The sequence below is a fragment of the Falco rusticolus genome, chromosome 11 (genome assembly GCF_015220075.1).
Source record: "Falco rusticolus isolate bFalRus1 chromosome 11, bFalRus1.pri, whole genome shotgun sequence".
NCBI lineage: Eukaryota > Metazoa > Chordata > Aves > Falconiformes > Falconidae > Falco > Falco rusticolus.
The window spans coordinates 31,019,229-31,034,491 of record NC_051197.1 but is presented as its reverse complement, the minus strand read 5'-3'; the positions used below and the strand labels follow the sequence as shown (position 1 = coordinate 31,034,491).

Below are 15,263 nucleotides of genomic sequence, written 5' to 3'. Positions count from 1 at the left end.
AGGTCCCCATCAGACAACCTTACCGAACTGCGATGCAAACGCAAGGAACCTTCGGTTCTTAGGCAGCTGTCCAACCCTGTATTGGGCACAAGCACCTGGTGGTTTCTGGATCACGACCTTTAGCATGCTGTGCCTTCAGCTACGTGGGTAACGCTACCCTGGCTCAACATTTCAGGTGTGGTTGATCCAGTCACAACCAACCTCCATGCAAAGGGCTGGCCTCTGCTCACAGCTTCTTCAGGCAGATCCAGAGAGCCTTCCTTACGAGTCTACACTTAGTTCTAGTAGCCTCTGGTATTGCTAGCCAGTTCTCCCTCTGCAGAGAAAAATTTAAAGGAAGATATTTCTTTGGAAAAGTCTTTTCTCCAAAAGCAGGGGAAAGTAATTGGTCAGAAACGTAACCTGGGAGGTAGCATGAGTGCTTCTGACAGCGTTAAGACACAGACACTCAGTAAACTACAAAGCCCTTAACTTGGTATCAGTACTCATGCCAGAAACCCTTCAGATTTACCTTTAGCCAATACTTCCAGTTATGGGTAAGGATGCATTTATTCTGTTACGTACCTGACCAGATAAAAAGGAGAGACTACCTTTGGAGACATCTCACAAGTATATTTATTAGTCAGGAGCAATCACTCTCAAAGCATAACTCTTCTCATACTTCTAATGGCATTTCATTACCGTGCAGCTGCACAAGCCTCTGTTCTCCCTGAACAGATGTCTGCCTTCTGCATGTCAAGCTTTAGCACATGACTTATTTACATATGTAAGTTCCTGGATTTGTTTAGGTTTCAGGACAGTAGTTCAAGAAAAAAAAATATCTTTGTCTTAATCATTTGAAAAGCTTCTTTCTTTTCTTTCTCCACTGTTTATTGTCCACATCTTCAGTATCATCAGGAGGATCTGGTATCACAAAGCCATCAGTCATTTTATAATAGACTACTGTGGAATCTGACTCAACTATGGCCAAGGTAACTGACAGCGGGATGTTGGGATCGTCTTGTGGGAGAGACGCTTTCTTCATGATTTCTCTTATCCTGGAAGAGGAAACAGTCTGTTAGAAAGGAGCCCACAACCGCCTAACGATGGCACAAAGGTAGAAGTGCACCACTGCTATTTTTATTCAGTCTGGGTTTATTCTGCAAATTTGTCTTCAGTAGAGAAAGTGCACTATCTGTTCTAATAAAAATCCAAAGTTGTATAATCAAGCAACAAAATCCAAGAACAAAGAACCTTATAAAACATACATCTCTGCTGGAAACGGCTCAACACATGCTTTTAAGCTTTCCTTAGGTGTACTACTGTGCACAGGCCTCAGCCATCCTTCAATAACCACAATCATAGCATGGCAATCTCTAATGGCCTTGTTTTCATTAAATTAAAAACAAAATCTATCTAATTGAACAACACACGGTGTTCAATTAGAGAACAAAATAATTAAGACTTGTTCCATATGTAGAGGTAGGTCTTCCAGTCACTGTACTATAATTCTCTGCCAGACTGTGAAAGACCCAGGAACTGAAGCCAGGTTTCTCTACCTCCCTGTCTAGACGAGAAGCCACAAGACTAATGTTCTTTAAGACAGTGAGCATAAATAATGTCTTCCTTAAAAATTCAAGGCAAGGTTATGCAATTTTTCCGATTCAGCTTGTTTTAAAAGTAACATGCCAGTCACTTTTCAATTCAGAGCAGAGGATGACACTGAGTCCTGGAGTCCCTGTATTACTTTTCTGACTGGGGAGCAGGTACAGAAGGAGTGCAGTGCCCAAGGGCACAACAGTGTCACAAACCAGTGGTTTAGGTCAAAACACTTGAAGAATCACCATCAAAAAGTTTGAGCAAAATAGTTTTAGTAGCCAATACCTTTGATGGTGATTCTTTAAGCAACCTAAACCACTCACCTGTGACAAACAATAACACACCCCATAGCTCCCCCTGTGGACATGCTTGCTTTCTCCTTCACCTAAAGGTGGAAGAGGGCTCCTCTGGGATTGCCAAGAGAGGTTACACTCTGGGGAGAGGTCAGCTATGCAGTGGGAAAAATCAACCCTCGCTTCACGTGCCCCTGAGATCTCATTCACCAGAAAACATGCATTTCTGAAGTTGGGCACCGTAGTTGAAAATAAGGCTTTTTCTAAATGCATCAGCTTTTAAACTTTAATCATCATCTTCCTTCGAAATCTCTTTGATCCCTTAATAAAAGCCAAATGGAAAGCGGCAGAGAATAAGCAGCAGCCTGGAAAGCCTACGCTGTTAAGCCCGTGACCCTCTTAAGCATCCATCTGTGTTCTGAACTGTTCATAATTCAGCTTGGCTAAATTCAGTAGTGCCTTTTCTTTTGCTTTCACCACTGGCCCATATATAATGCAAGGCATGGAAATATAATACAGTTAAGTCATTCCATGCAACAGAGAGACTAAGGCTGTGAAAAGCCATATTCTGGTCCTCCTACCATCAGCACATCCCATAACAAGAGAACAAACAAGCAAAGAGATAGCGTAGTGGCCACTGGCAGGAGAGGGACACCTGCAAATGACTCTTATTTCAAGCAACTTGATACCACCTACTCTGCTCCCTGCCACCTTGGCACTGCTTTGTTTATGCGCAGGCGTTTACTTGGCAGGTGCCTCAGGCTCAGGGCTTGCTGTGGGAACACTAACTGCACCGTGGGTATTAAGAAGAGCATAAACTCAAGCCTGCCTTCCAAAGCTGCAGGCAATTCAAGGATGGAGGTGCTCTGCAACAAGGAAGAAATCCAGCACACTATCAGCAATGCCTCAAATACAGCAAGACCTTCCAGTGAAAGCACTACCTGGCAAGAGAAGGGGTCACGTGCCCGCTGGAGTTGCACCACTAAGTACCAAATGAATCACAGGTGTATAAGCAGGCACCAGGACTGCAGTAAGCAAGGACAAACAAGCTGTGAAGCGCTGTATCTCTGCGCTGGTGCTGGGCACCTTCTGCTCCTGTCACCTTCAGCCCCTCCTTAGAGGTACCTCCAGCACCACAATGTCTTGCTGTAGCTCTGGCAGATGACAAGGGCCTGGGAAAAGATTCCAGATGTCCTTCCAGACACGCTGCATGTGCACAGAGCAAGAATCCACTTGTTAACACCTTGGTAGCTCATGTCTAGAGGAAGCTCTGAGTAAGTTATCAATGGTGAGGGCAGGCTACTAGCAGAGACCCAATGAGGAAAGAACTATATCCATGGTTTTATGAAGCTGTGGATATTAATCTCTCTCTCTCTCCTGGGAATGTGAAATAGAAATAACAATAAAAAGGCAAATAAAAGGCACAACTACCCAGGAGAGATATTTTGGGACCCAAAGAAACCCATCTTGTGTTGAGCGTGTACAGCCCCATATCTGGAAGCAGACTCAGACAGTGGCCTGTATTCACCTGTCAGCCAAGGCAGAAGCTCCTTTGTATTTTCTTTAGTAACTGTCACCGTTTCTCTTCCTAGTCTGCTAGGAGGGGTGGATGTAACAGCAAGGCCTTAGATTTAGATTTCCCATCACTCATGATTCCTTCTTATACTGTCAGGCACAGACATCTGAACCTTTAATTTCCTCCCCATTTAGCAGTTAAGACTTAGAAGACGCGCCGTGATCCCAAAAGTGGCCAGGTCCTGACAACAGATGAATGACATATCTTCACACCCCTGACTTACTTTTCAGGAGACTTGAGTTTCGGGCTTTGTGCAAGGAGCACAAAGACAGGTCACTGCCTCCGGATGACCTGCTGACAGTGCTGTCCACAGAGCCCAATGCTTTCCACTGCACATGGGGAAATCGGCCTCTATCACCACAAAGAATTACAACTGCAAATGCAAGATTCTCCTCTTCCCTCTTTTCTCAACACAAGCAGCCCCAAAACAAAAGCTCTCATTCATGCATACCACAACTAGCCATAATGCAATGCAGCACATCTGCATATTAGTGAGAGGATATCTTTTAAAAGAATAAGCTTTGGAATTCAGGAAGTCTGTATCAGACGCCTGTGTTTCCTCTCCTTCCCTTAAGGCATCACTGTTAGTCTCTGCATCCAGCATGTTCACAAAGTTTCTCTGCAGCAGCAGACATTTCAAAGGAGGAGTCAGAGAACATCTGGGTTTGTGCTGGTTTCACTGCACTTGCTACCTGTCACGAACAGAAAAATAATGTATTGCAGGAAAGGTATAGGGCTTTTTCATCCTTCTGATATTTCTAACACTGTGTATTGGGGGAAAATAAAAAGTAAGAAGTGTTCTTGGCCTTCTGAAATTCAAGGCAATGCATGTTTGACCTCCTAAACAAGGCAAGAAGCCTTTATTTCAAGAGATACAGCCCTCTAGGCTACCCATCTCACACAACAGCTGCATTCAGTGACTAAAATAAACAAGAAGCCATATGTTAACACCCCCCCCCCAACAGAGCTAGCTGACTTCATTTACTAAGTTGATAGTTACAGATAAGCACCTTAATGACCAGTACATCTGCTACACCATACAAGTGATGTCAGTTATAAAAGATGGCTTTTGCTTAAGTAAAGCGTATTTAGTATTTCTGAAAGTGTCAAATATTAGAAGCCTTGGGAACAGGGGAATTCAATACATCCAGTACTTTGGCAACTCCACCAACAGTCTTGATAATGTTCCCTCACCATCATGGTGATCTCCTTTTCCTCATGAGTCACAACTGTGTTAGGACACATTCTGCAAACATTGTTCCCATTGATCCCAAGTGGTCCACAATGACTCTGGTGTTGGTTCCCTAATAGTGCAAACCCCACAGAAGATGCATTGGACTGGCTCTACCTGGTTCCTCCCTTTCAACTGGTTAGACATCAGGTTTTAGGCAGAATGTACAGACTTAACATAACAAAAGGTGCAGCTGAGAAGCAGTTAATACTGTTCTGCAGTGTCTGAATAAAAGCTCAGCAGGTTTTCAATACAGTCTCAGGTAAAGTCTGCGCTGGAAGAATGCACCATTTCACTTTGTCATCTCCTGAAGAACAGTGTACAACACAATACTCAATCACCTTAGCACATGCTCATCCACAGGCTCTGCCTTGTTCATCACCTCAGACTTCCTCATCTACAGGCTCAGCCTGCACAGGAAGATCAGGGACAGTCAACCCTATACATGCTGCTTTCTCAGGATTTATGCCAATGACTACCTGGTAAAAAAAAATAAAAGGCATCTAGAGCCCCACAAGAACACACAGAACAATGAAGCATGTGTGTTGCTGTGTGCACAGTGAGAAATCTAGGAGTTAAAAATATCCTGCAACCACTCCTTACCCTCTCTCCCCCTCCCCATGAAGAGGAGCCATTGAATGTTAAGACAGGCAACACAGAAGCTTTAGGTTTCCCATACAAAAAGTATGTCTCAAACAAAGGCACTGTGAAAGCAAAATAACACACAAACTGGGGGAACAGAGACACCAGAAGAAACACTGGAAAGTTTTATTTAAGTCCTATAAATAGAATAAGACTAATTTTTTTTTAAATAAGAATTCTCATCTGTTGTAGATCATACAATGTTTTCAGAATAGCTTGAAAAAACATCTCTAAAAACTGCTAGTGTCTGCATGTTCACTGCAAGCCAGGATCTGCTCCCACCAAGCCAAATGCAAGTAGGATTAAGCCCTCAGTTTCCACCTAAGACGCAAATTCACATTCACCTCACGTTGCAGGAGATGAAAAGGATTTCATCCCAAACACTGAAGGAGACACTATTATCCAAAAGAAGGAGCTGGCATTTCTAAAGCCCTTTGTATCAGAAAAAAAAGCTTTAGAAAAGGCTTTCTAGATACCTACAAACTACCATTGGTAGGAATTGCTTTTTTCTACCGAATAATTAGTCCTAAGAGCAGGTTTAACTTATTTAACATCATACAAGGACCACTGCAGCTAAGGTAACAGCAGGATGAATGTCATCCTGTATCTGCCTTTACTGCTGCCTTCAAACTAAATGGCAACAGTGAACTTACCTGGTCTTCTATTACTGCTGCAATTAATAGCTTAAAACCAAAACAAAACCCAAAAAACAAATTCATACAAATCCATCCAAAGAAAAGAGGGGAATTTTCCATCTTTCCCCATCTTAATTCTTTGTTAACAAAAGCCTTTCATGCTAGGTAGGCCTTCAACACATGTCAGAAATTTGTACTGTCTTTCCTAATGATCTGCTCCTAACAAAGTAACATTGACATTTTCACTCCAGAGAAAGAGACAGGTCTTCGACCGGTGAACTTCAGGCAACTGTAGCATGAGGTTTTAACTGACTGTCCAAAACCGGAAAAAGAACCGTATCATAAAGGAAAGATAACATGGGCAGCAAGCTTTGTGACAAACAAAAGAGTATTTCAGTGATATATCCCATGCAAGTACTCTGAGAAGTAGCGACAACACCGAAAGCTCAGAACAGTTTTATGGAGGTTGCATAGAGCTCCATTGAGCTGAAATGGAACTACTGCCTTCCACACCATAAAAGCCAAAGGCTTTCAATCTGCCCTTTATACTTAGATGAATAATTCATTGCAGGCTTGGCCAGCCCAGACAGCTCCCTCCCCTCCATGCAAGGCTGGGCTGGAGAGTCAACACAAGTTGGTCTCTGTAGCACTACGCAGAGATCATTACGCTGTGCATTGGAGTGCGCCATTGTACCAGACTTGTTCAGACAGGCCCCACGACAGCAGAACGTGGACAGAGGAAACCCCGATAAAGCACAGTACCTTGAAGTTGGCCAGTGCTATGAAAACAGCGCAGCATGGCTTACCATCAGGAATGCTGCTTCAGCTGTAGCTGCAGGGCAGGCAGCAGTATTAACTCAGTGCCTTGAAGTATACAGGAAGAAGCACATGATAGTGGGAGAAGGTGTAAATGGACACCACAATTTCTAGGGATTTGTTTCCAAACAACAGGAACATGGGATGATAGAAGAAATGGAAAAAAAACAACCAACAAAACACCAAAGAAAACACCACATGCCTCACTGGTCTGGAAAAGGAATTGAAATCCAAAGGAATATAAAGTCCTCTTCCATGGAGGTTGAAAAAAACAACCAAGACAAATCATGAAAAAGGGAGGAATCAGAATTCAGTGGAGTTCTACAAGACACATCAACTGTAGCATGTTCAATCATAGCACTGCATAACCAGCTCAGCTGTACAAGCTACGACAAACTATTAAGAGCTTGCATTTTGAAGCCATAAATTACATTTTCAGTGTGTGATTTACCGTATGAGTAAACTCAGTGCTTACAGCAGAAGAGCTACAGACAAAACTGTGAAGAGGATGCAAGGAGCACGTCACGCTTCCAGTGCATTTAAAATAACAATGCTTCTTATAAGCGAAACCACTTCCCATTAGAGGAAGGAAGATCTATTTCACAGACTACAGACTTAGAAGAGGATACGTTGCTTCCAGTCCTCAGATTTGCTTCTCAGGATGCTTAGCAATGTTAAAATGAACCATTTATGTATGCTTTCTCCAAAATTACCATTTTAATAAAATAACCCTTTCCCTCTTAGCCTAAACTAAACTTTGCAGTCCTCATAACCTCAGGCAACTGACTTCATCCTTCATTTCAGACACATGCATATAAAAAACAAAAAGGGCAGTGATGTATCATTTAATCTGATTGTTTATTAGTAAGATTTTGCTTAGACAATGTTATTTGTCTAGGACAGACAGCATGTAATGTCATCAGATCCAGCATCTAACTCCTTGGTCCTTGGAAGGACACACAGTTCCCTTAGATCTGGCATTTAACTCCCTGGCCCTTGGAAGGATCAAGGCTTTCAATGCTATCTAGAAGATCCAGCTAACAACAGTGTGAGCTCTCCTACCCTTGCTGAGCTTGGTTTATGCTAGTCATTTCTGTCATCTCTGAAGCAGGACTACTTGTATTTGACTGCTTCACCCCCTTCGGGGAGCCACAATTCTGGAATGTACTGACAGTCAGGTACTTGGTGTGCACCAAGGTGTAGTCTGCAGTAGTGAACAAAGACATCCCAGGCAACGGACCTATGAATTCCTCCTGCAAGTAAGAATCACTGCTAAGTTCAAAGGTGTACAAACACAAGGTTTTCCAAACCTCAGCCAGCTGTGAGTGGTTGCAGAGACTGGTCCAAGACAGACAGAAGTTGCATCTTATTCTCCAGATCTTTACTCACAGAAGATTCAGCAATCTTCATTTTAATAGCATGCATACACAGTGTGAAGCCACTTCCCAGACTGTATGAGACTACCATTTACACTGGTGGTCACGTTGCTCCAGACCTGTGCAGCCTTACACCGGCCGGGCAGGATGATCAGCATCCATCGAGCTGTTTGTACAAGCAGAAAGCGAGCTTAGTAAGCAGAACAGCTTTTGCCTTAAGCAGTTAACTGTCATGCATAAACTGGACATGATGAAATCTTAGAAGCTAAAAAACACTGAGTGGAATATTTATTTTTTTGTGGCATATTTGTATATGCCACAAAATTTTGTGGCAAATGATAAATATGGGCACCCATATTTATCATTTGCTTAGGTGTCTTGCTGGTAATTTCCACAGCAACTTTACTACGGCCTTTTTCATAACACACTCCCCTGAGTGCCAGCCAAGAGGAATCTTCAGGAGACACCTGGGAAGGCAGAGCTCGGCTGATGTCGCTTTGAGAGGAAAACCACCCCTGCAGCCCCTACCCAGGCCTTAAACAAACCCAGGGTTAAACAAAGGAAATGCTGCCCACAGACACTGCCATTTGCTATCTGCTTTTGCAGTTAGCACATTTCCAGGCCCAGCAATGAGGACAGAACATTTTCACCTTCCCAACCTGCTCTGACAACTTACTTGCAACATTGAGCTGCATTCACTTGTACTTGTATCTCTTCAGCAGGTAACAAACCCCCGAAGAATTCCTTTGAACAAAATGGCAAAGCAGCTAAGTACAAAAGCTTCCCTGCCTACCTATAACTTGGGAAGTCAAATGAACTAGGAGGGACTGGAGCATCTCCTTTACAAGGAAAGGCTGAGAGAGCTGGGCCTGTTTAGCCCGGAGAAGACTGAGAGGGGATCTCATCAATGTATACAAATATCTTAAGGGCAAGTGTCAAGAGGATGGGGCCAGGCTCTTTTCAGTGGTGCTCAGTGACAGGACAAAGGGCAACGGGCACAGACTAAACACAGGAAGTTCCATCTGAACAGGAGGAAGAACTTTTTTGCCTTGAGGGTGACAGAGCCCTGGCACCGGCTGCCCAGAGAGGCTGTGGAGTCTCCCTCTTTGGAGACATTAAAAACCCACCGGGATGTGATCCTGTGCAACCTGCTCCAGGTGACCCTGCTTTAGCAGGGGGTTGGGCTAGATGATCTCCAGAGGTGCCTTCCAACCCCACCTGTTCTGTGAGAAAATATCATTTAAAACATCAGATATATAACTAGCCTCCTGCTATCAATAATCACAACAAAATATTCATCACTGTCAGAACAAAAAGGCAGTAGTGCTGTGATACTGTTTCCCACCAACGCCTTCTGTAGGATGCCTTTTTAATGGCTTCCCTCTATGCTACGTAACATTGAGCTACATTTATTGTCTATACCCCCTGGGTTTTGCCTACTGCTCCAGCAAAGGAGCTGAGGAGTTGATGCTGTCCTTTCTCCACAAAGACAGACCAGGCCTCTCTAGTTAGTCATGACTTGCCAATGAAATGCCAAGCACGCACATGCACGTTCAATAACACAAATACAAGCATATACTATCTTCCTGTCTGACAGCGTACAGGCTTTAGATGGACTCACCTGGCACTACAGCCAGGTATTCAGCTCATTTAGTGACAATACACTCTATGTAGTTGCTCTGTAGCAAAACCTAGTTACAAGCTGTACTTTTAATCAATGTGATGCATTCACTCTTTGCTTTCCTAACACACATCCTTCCAGTAACGGATTCCATCCACACTGGTGCCAGAAGCTGAGCAAACAGTATCACCACAGTACAAACACGTTCAGAGGCTCCAAATGAAAAGCTCCAATGAAACAGTAAAAGATAGGACATACATGCAGTGCCATATCTCACTGTCATTAAAAGCCAATTTGAACATACTTGCTGGCATTGAGCCAACGCCAGAAATCAACGTTTTCAATCTAGGTGGAAACCTACTACATTGAGCAAGCACAACAACTCGGCACGTATGCACAATTTCTCAAAGATCACCTATCCTAATTTGCTGCCTTCTTTTCCCACCTAAAATCTAGTTTGAACTCTGAATAGCAGTGTGTCTCTTTCACACACATACAGTGATACACTTCTCGCAGGGAGGCTGAATTCCATTCAGCATTTCATCCTGCAAGACCCCTCAGCAACTTTCCACTGTTGTGGAGATAACACTGTACTTCTCTGCAAGACCAAGCTCACAAGAGTGACTGACCAATATTTGCAAATGGAAGATTTTTTTTCAGCATGTAGATAGCACTCAAATCCATCAATATCTATTAAGTAATCTTCTTTCCCCTCACAAACACACTCTTAGGAAAACACATAGCAGAATTAAATGGATGTCTGTTTGCAAGAGACCGATGTGTCATTTCTAAAACCTTAAAAAAAAAAAAGCAAAACCCATAGCTTGTCTAAACCACCACTCCTAGGGTGCACATACACACATCTGCTAAGTGCAATTCACTAGCTACCTACTACTTTATCAGGCTGCTGCCCACAGAGGAAGAGGAAACAGCAAACACTAGCAAGATCTGTAAAGCCAGCCCTGAGCACACACTACTAGCAGGAGCAGGAACAGAAGAAATTGAAAGATGTACTACCACATGATGCAGCTGCAATAGTTCAGGTCTTCGGAGACATCATAGGAAAGAATGGCAAATACCAGCAAGAGAAGGCAGCCATTATTGCAGAGTAAATCATACTGTGTGTTTGAGGCTGCTCTAAGGGCCAGTTAAAATATACTATAAAATTACTGAAGCAGAATTCCTCTAGGCTGCAAATATCTGAAATATCACAAAGTCATAGCTGTGCTGTCCTCTGCTTAAGAATTAGTCTTGCATGTGTAAGGAAAGTAAGCCAAAATCACAGCTCAAGGGACAGTTACACATTAGACTGGCTAAGTAAGAGGAATTTCCGGTTGAAAGTAGCCAAATTATACTTTCAAAACAAAAAGCAAGCCAAACCAAACACACCAGGCTTATCCATACATTTGACTATTTTAAAAATTCTTAGGTCCAAGAGGATTTCTTTCCTCTTAGGTACTTTAAAACCCAGTGACACAAAAAGCATTGCTAGATTTCCCAGAGTAAAAAAAACCAGCACAAGAATGTTCCAAAACATAAGCTGCGAAGGTCTTGTATTCTAACCTTGTCTCTCAAACTCATACTTTGATATCCACTGTTATCTCCTTGAGCATATGCAACTTCTAAACAATACGAAGTGTTTATCAGCAGAAGGAGACAGTTGCTGTGGGAAGCCAACATCAAAGGCATACCACTTTCAGAGACGAAGAAGCAGAGACTGATGCAGCTCAGAAAACTGAAGAAATCTCAACTGTGCATGTATGTGTGCAGCACTCAAAATAACTCTGTTCTCAGGCTGAGATACTGCTTTGCTCTGACGCCTTTGTTCCCTCCCCCTTCCCCTCCTGACCCAGTCATCAGCAGCCTGTTAAACAGATCTGTTCTTTATTTTATCTTACTGGTAATGCGAGGCAAGCATTGACCAACCACATCCTCACCTCTCGTGGCTTAATGATATGTACACAGGTACCGGCACCATCACTTGGAGACTGTCCTGTTCTTTTTCACGTGCATGTAAACATACAAGTTGCAGTTCTGCTACTCCAACATGCTTCACTTCATGCCAGTTTCTCCCTAGAAAGGTTCATCATCAATGAGAAGGACCAGAACACAAAACACAAGTTTTAATCATTCAAATATCAATTTTTGCATTTACATTAACATCTAAGGTTCCATTTTCCCTCCTTCCCTCACAGGACATTTCTCTTGAGAGATAACGACCCCATTCACCTGTCAAGTTCCCCTTCTGAGAAACAATCCTGTCAAAGAAACCCACAGGTGCAGTAGCAGCCTGCTGACTCCAGAGCTGCACCGACCGATGGTGAATAAGGATCTGTCTGACAAAGCTTTGTCTCAAAAAGGCAAAAAGACAAGAAAACTCCCCACAGATTTAGTCATCTACAGCATAAAACTGTAATCCAAATTTGGACTTTATCAGTACCGTAAACTGTGAAGAAGCAGGTGCTAAAAGCATGATTAATGATAATGCACAGTTCTTCCCTCCTACTTGAAGGGATAAAGCTAAAAGTTTTTGCTGCAGAACTACAGGAGCCTTCTCTTAAAGCCTATTAAGGCATTTTCTTCAGAGGTGTAACAATAACAGACACAGTGCTTTCTGGCCTGTAAAATCCCTCCCTTCCCTGACCCTGAGTACCACCAGCTTCCAAGAGAAACTAAAATATTTTTATTAGGCTGGCTGCCTGCCTACGCACAGTCCCTTTTCAATAAAGCTAACTTGGAAGAATTGCAGGCAAAAGTGTATATATCACATAACTCTGCTCCCCTCTTTCAAGACACCAGAAGACTACATTTCATTTGTCATAATTATTGCCAGCAGACTCCCAGATTATCTTCTCTCCTACAGGAATCCTTGCCCTTTCCAGTAAATAGCATCCTCAAAAGGGATGAGGCACACATTAGCCATTTGCTAAATGGTAATCATTATTTAGCAACTTTGACATCGATTTAAGTAAGGACTCTTTTACCAGTGCAATCATTGAACTTGTAACTTCACCTTTCTACACTCCTTTTGCTTCCCCGACTCCTCTTTTGCTGTTTTTCCATGCCAAGTGTCTTAGCCCATTTTGGCCAGCAGTTACAGGTGCAGGCATTCCAGGGCATTCACCTTCGTAAAGGCTCCAAGACAGAAATCTTGAGTGACAAAATACCATCTGTTTCTTACCTAACCGTCACTGCACTAAATTTCAGAAAGAACACCAAGGGCTTTGTAGGAAAGATCCTGCTAGCGCACAGACTTGAACAGCACCTAAAGGCAAAGATGTCTGTTGAGATGTCTATCCAGTCACGTCACTGAATTACCTTCTAAGAGGTCCAGGTATACCACAAACGCAGCATAGATTTGAGCGCTGTCAGATATGTCAAGAGACATCATATCTGTGAACTGAAACCCAAAAAGTAACGTTGGTGAAGGAAAGAAGAATTTATATTAAGCATGCACAGACCAAAACCAGAACCTGCACGGCCAGCTAAGGCACTGAAGTCTGAAACCAGTTTTAAAGACCAACAGGCAATTTAAAAAAACAGGCCTTGTTTTTGATAGTATCTTAAGAGCTCTTTTTTTCCACATTCCCCCTATTTCAGCGCTGAAGAAAGCAAGCCAAATAAACAAATCAATGAGGAATTGCAGCTATTTCTGGAACAGATCTGGCTTTGTGGAGAAGGGCTACGAATTTCACCTATTTTTGCTGCAGTAGATCAACATAAGGTGGCGGCCAAATTAAATATCTCCATGTCTTCGGTATTCTAAAAATTAAGATGAAGTCAAAATTTAAAGAGGCTCGCGTTTGCCAGTGGTGATTTCAGCGTTCACTGCCTCGTCCCGGCACTGCCCAGGCACCCACCGGCTCCCCTCACGGGCCGGGAGACCGGCCCCCTCAGGCCCGGTATGGGGGAACTCCTTATATTAAAAACTCTCCCTCCAGGCCCCGTTCTCGGGGGGGATGGGGATCAAGAGGGCCGCGTCCCCAGCGCCCCGGGCTGCCCACGATCGCTTCGTGCGCCCCGGGCCGGAAGCGCTCCTCAGAGGCGGGCGGGCGGGCGGGCATCCTGTCAGGGGCCGGGGCAGCGGGCGGGAAAGCGGCACCCGCTGAGCGACTGCGGGCCCCCGCCTCAGCGCAGGGGGGTTCGCCGCTGGCGCCCCGCCGCCCCTCAGCGCCCGGCAACCGGCGGGCCGCGGAGCTCCGCGACCCCCTCCACCGCCCCGTATAGGCCTACCGTGGGGTGAGTCGCCATCCAGTTGCCGCCAGCTCCCCCCGCCCAGCCCCCCGACTCCCGGCCGCCCGCCGAGGTGCCCGCCGCCGGGCTGCTGCCCCCCGCCGCCGGCTCCATGCGCTCCGCGGTGCAACGTGGCTTCGCTCCGGGCGGCGCAGCGGCCGAGCGCTCTCCGGCAACAGCGGCGGCGCTGCTGCCGTTCCGCTTCTCCTCGCTCCCCCGCCCCCAGCCGAGGCTCTGCGGCGCGGCCTTAAACCCCGTTTACGGCCGGGGTGATACTTATATACCTTGTCACGGTGTGTCTGCCCTTTCGCAGTCCCTTTTTCTCATTGCAAGGCCTTGTTTTGCAAGGAGGTTTGGGGATTTCAAGTATCTACCTCAGGCAGGTGGCCCAGAAAGGAGGGCCAGGGCCTGCGCCGGCCCCTGTGGGGACCTGGCAGAGGTGAGGAGGCCGTGACAGAGGCACAGAGCTCCGAGAAAAAGAAGTTTAAGGGAACAAGGCAGGATTTATAACCCAGGCACAAATTTAAGCCTGTTTGGGTTTAGAAAATTTTATACGGGCGTGGGGAGCACCTCAAAAATACCTCACATGTAGCTTCCTGAGAGGATCTCCAGGCGTAACTCATCCCATCACCACCCGCAGGTGCCACACAGACACGAAGGAATGTCCGGAGGAAGGAATGTCCGGAGCTCCCTCCAACACGCCTGGGCACAGAGGCTTTGCTGTCGTTACCAGCAGCTCCACCCCTGGAGGTGCTCAAGGCCAGGTAGGATGGGGCTTTGAGCAACCCGCTCTAGGGGAAGGTATCCCTGCCCGTGGCGGGGGGATTAGAACGACATGGTCTTTAACATCGCTTCAAACCATTCTAGGAGTCTCTAATCAGCGTGGGGCCGGCGGAGCAGCCGGTGAGGCCTGCCAAAGGTGGGCTCGTGGGGCCCTGAGCTGGGAGAAAGCCTGGGGAACAGGGGTGGATAGTGTGAGGTGGGCAGCGAGGGTGAAGCGGTGATGTCCATGTCGCTGGAGGGTGTCTGTGTAAAAGGTGGAAGATTTTAGTCTCAAGGGAAAGAGGGGAAAATGGTTGTGGGGAGTATAAACTGCAGGTGAACATAACAAAACCTGAGTGAAAGTCCCCTTGCAAAGGGAGAGAAATGCCTGGAGAGAAAGTATGAAGGGAGAAGAGTAAAACAGAAACAAAAGCAAAGAATGTTATTAATGTATGGTGTTCAAAGCTTTCATAGGCTGGTTAAGGGATTAAAATTCAAGG

The 15,263-nt window shown here is 45.0% G+C and overlaps 1 protein-coding gene across 3 annotated transcripts; it reads right to left on the bottom strand.

Annotated features, from left to right (window-relative positions):
• Positions 1 to 591: 591 nt before the first annotated feature.
• TSEN15 (tRNA splicing endonuclease subunit 15) lies at positions 592 to 14,715 on the bottom strand. 3 transcript variants are annotated; one of them, XM_037403557.1, is made up of 4 exons: positions 14,583 to 14,715; positions 13,087 to 13,168; positions 11,706 to 11,841; positions 592 to 1,037 (listed from the first exon to the last, which is right to left on the bottom strand). In XM_037403557.1, the coding sequence occupies exons 1-4, from the start codon at positions 14,622 to 14,624 to the stop codon at positions 833 to 835; spliced, it is 465 nt and encodes a 154-aa protein (XP_037259454.1). In that variant the 5' UTR covers positions 14,625 to 14,715; the 3' UTR covers positions 592 to 832. The 3 variants fall into 3 exon arrangements, with proteins under 3 accessions (XP_037259454.1, XP_037259452.1, XP_037259453.1); XM_037403555.1 differs by lacking the exon at positions 14,583 to 14,715 and adding an exon at positions 14,002 to 14,130; XM_037403556.1 differs by lacking the exons at positions 592 to 1,037; positions 14,583 to 14,715 and adding exons at positions 1,045 to 3,464; positions 14,002 to 14,130.
• Between the last annotated feature and the right edge of the window lie 548 nt (positions 14,716 to 15,263).

Coding starts and splice junctions, on each gene's coding strand:
- TSEN15 (XM_037403555.1), bottom strand. CDS start 14,115: ATGGAGCCGGCGGCGGGGGGCAGCAGCCCGGCGGCGGGCACCTCGGCG. Junction 13,169..14,001: donor GGATGGCGACTCACCCCACG/GTAGGCCTATAC, acceptor TTTGGGTTTCAG/TTCACAGATATGATGTCTCT. Junction 11,842..13,086: donor ATACCTGGACCTCTTAGAAG/GTAATTCAGTGA, acceptor GAACCTTTCTAG/GGAGAAACTGGCATGAAGTG.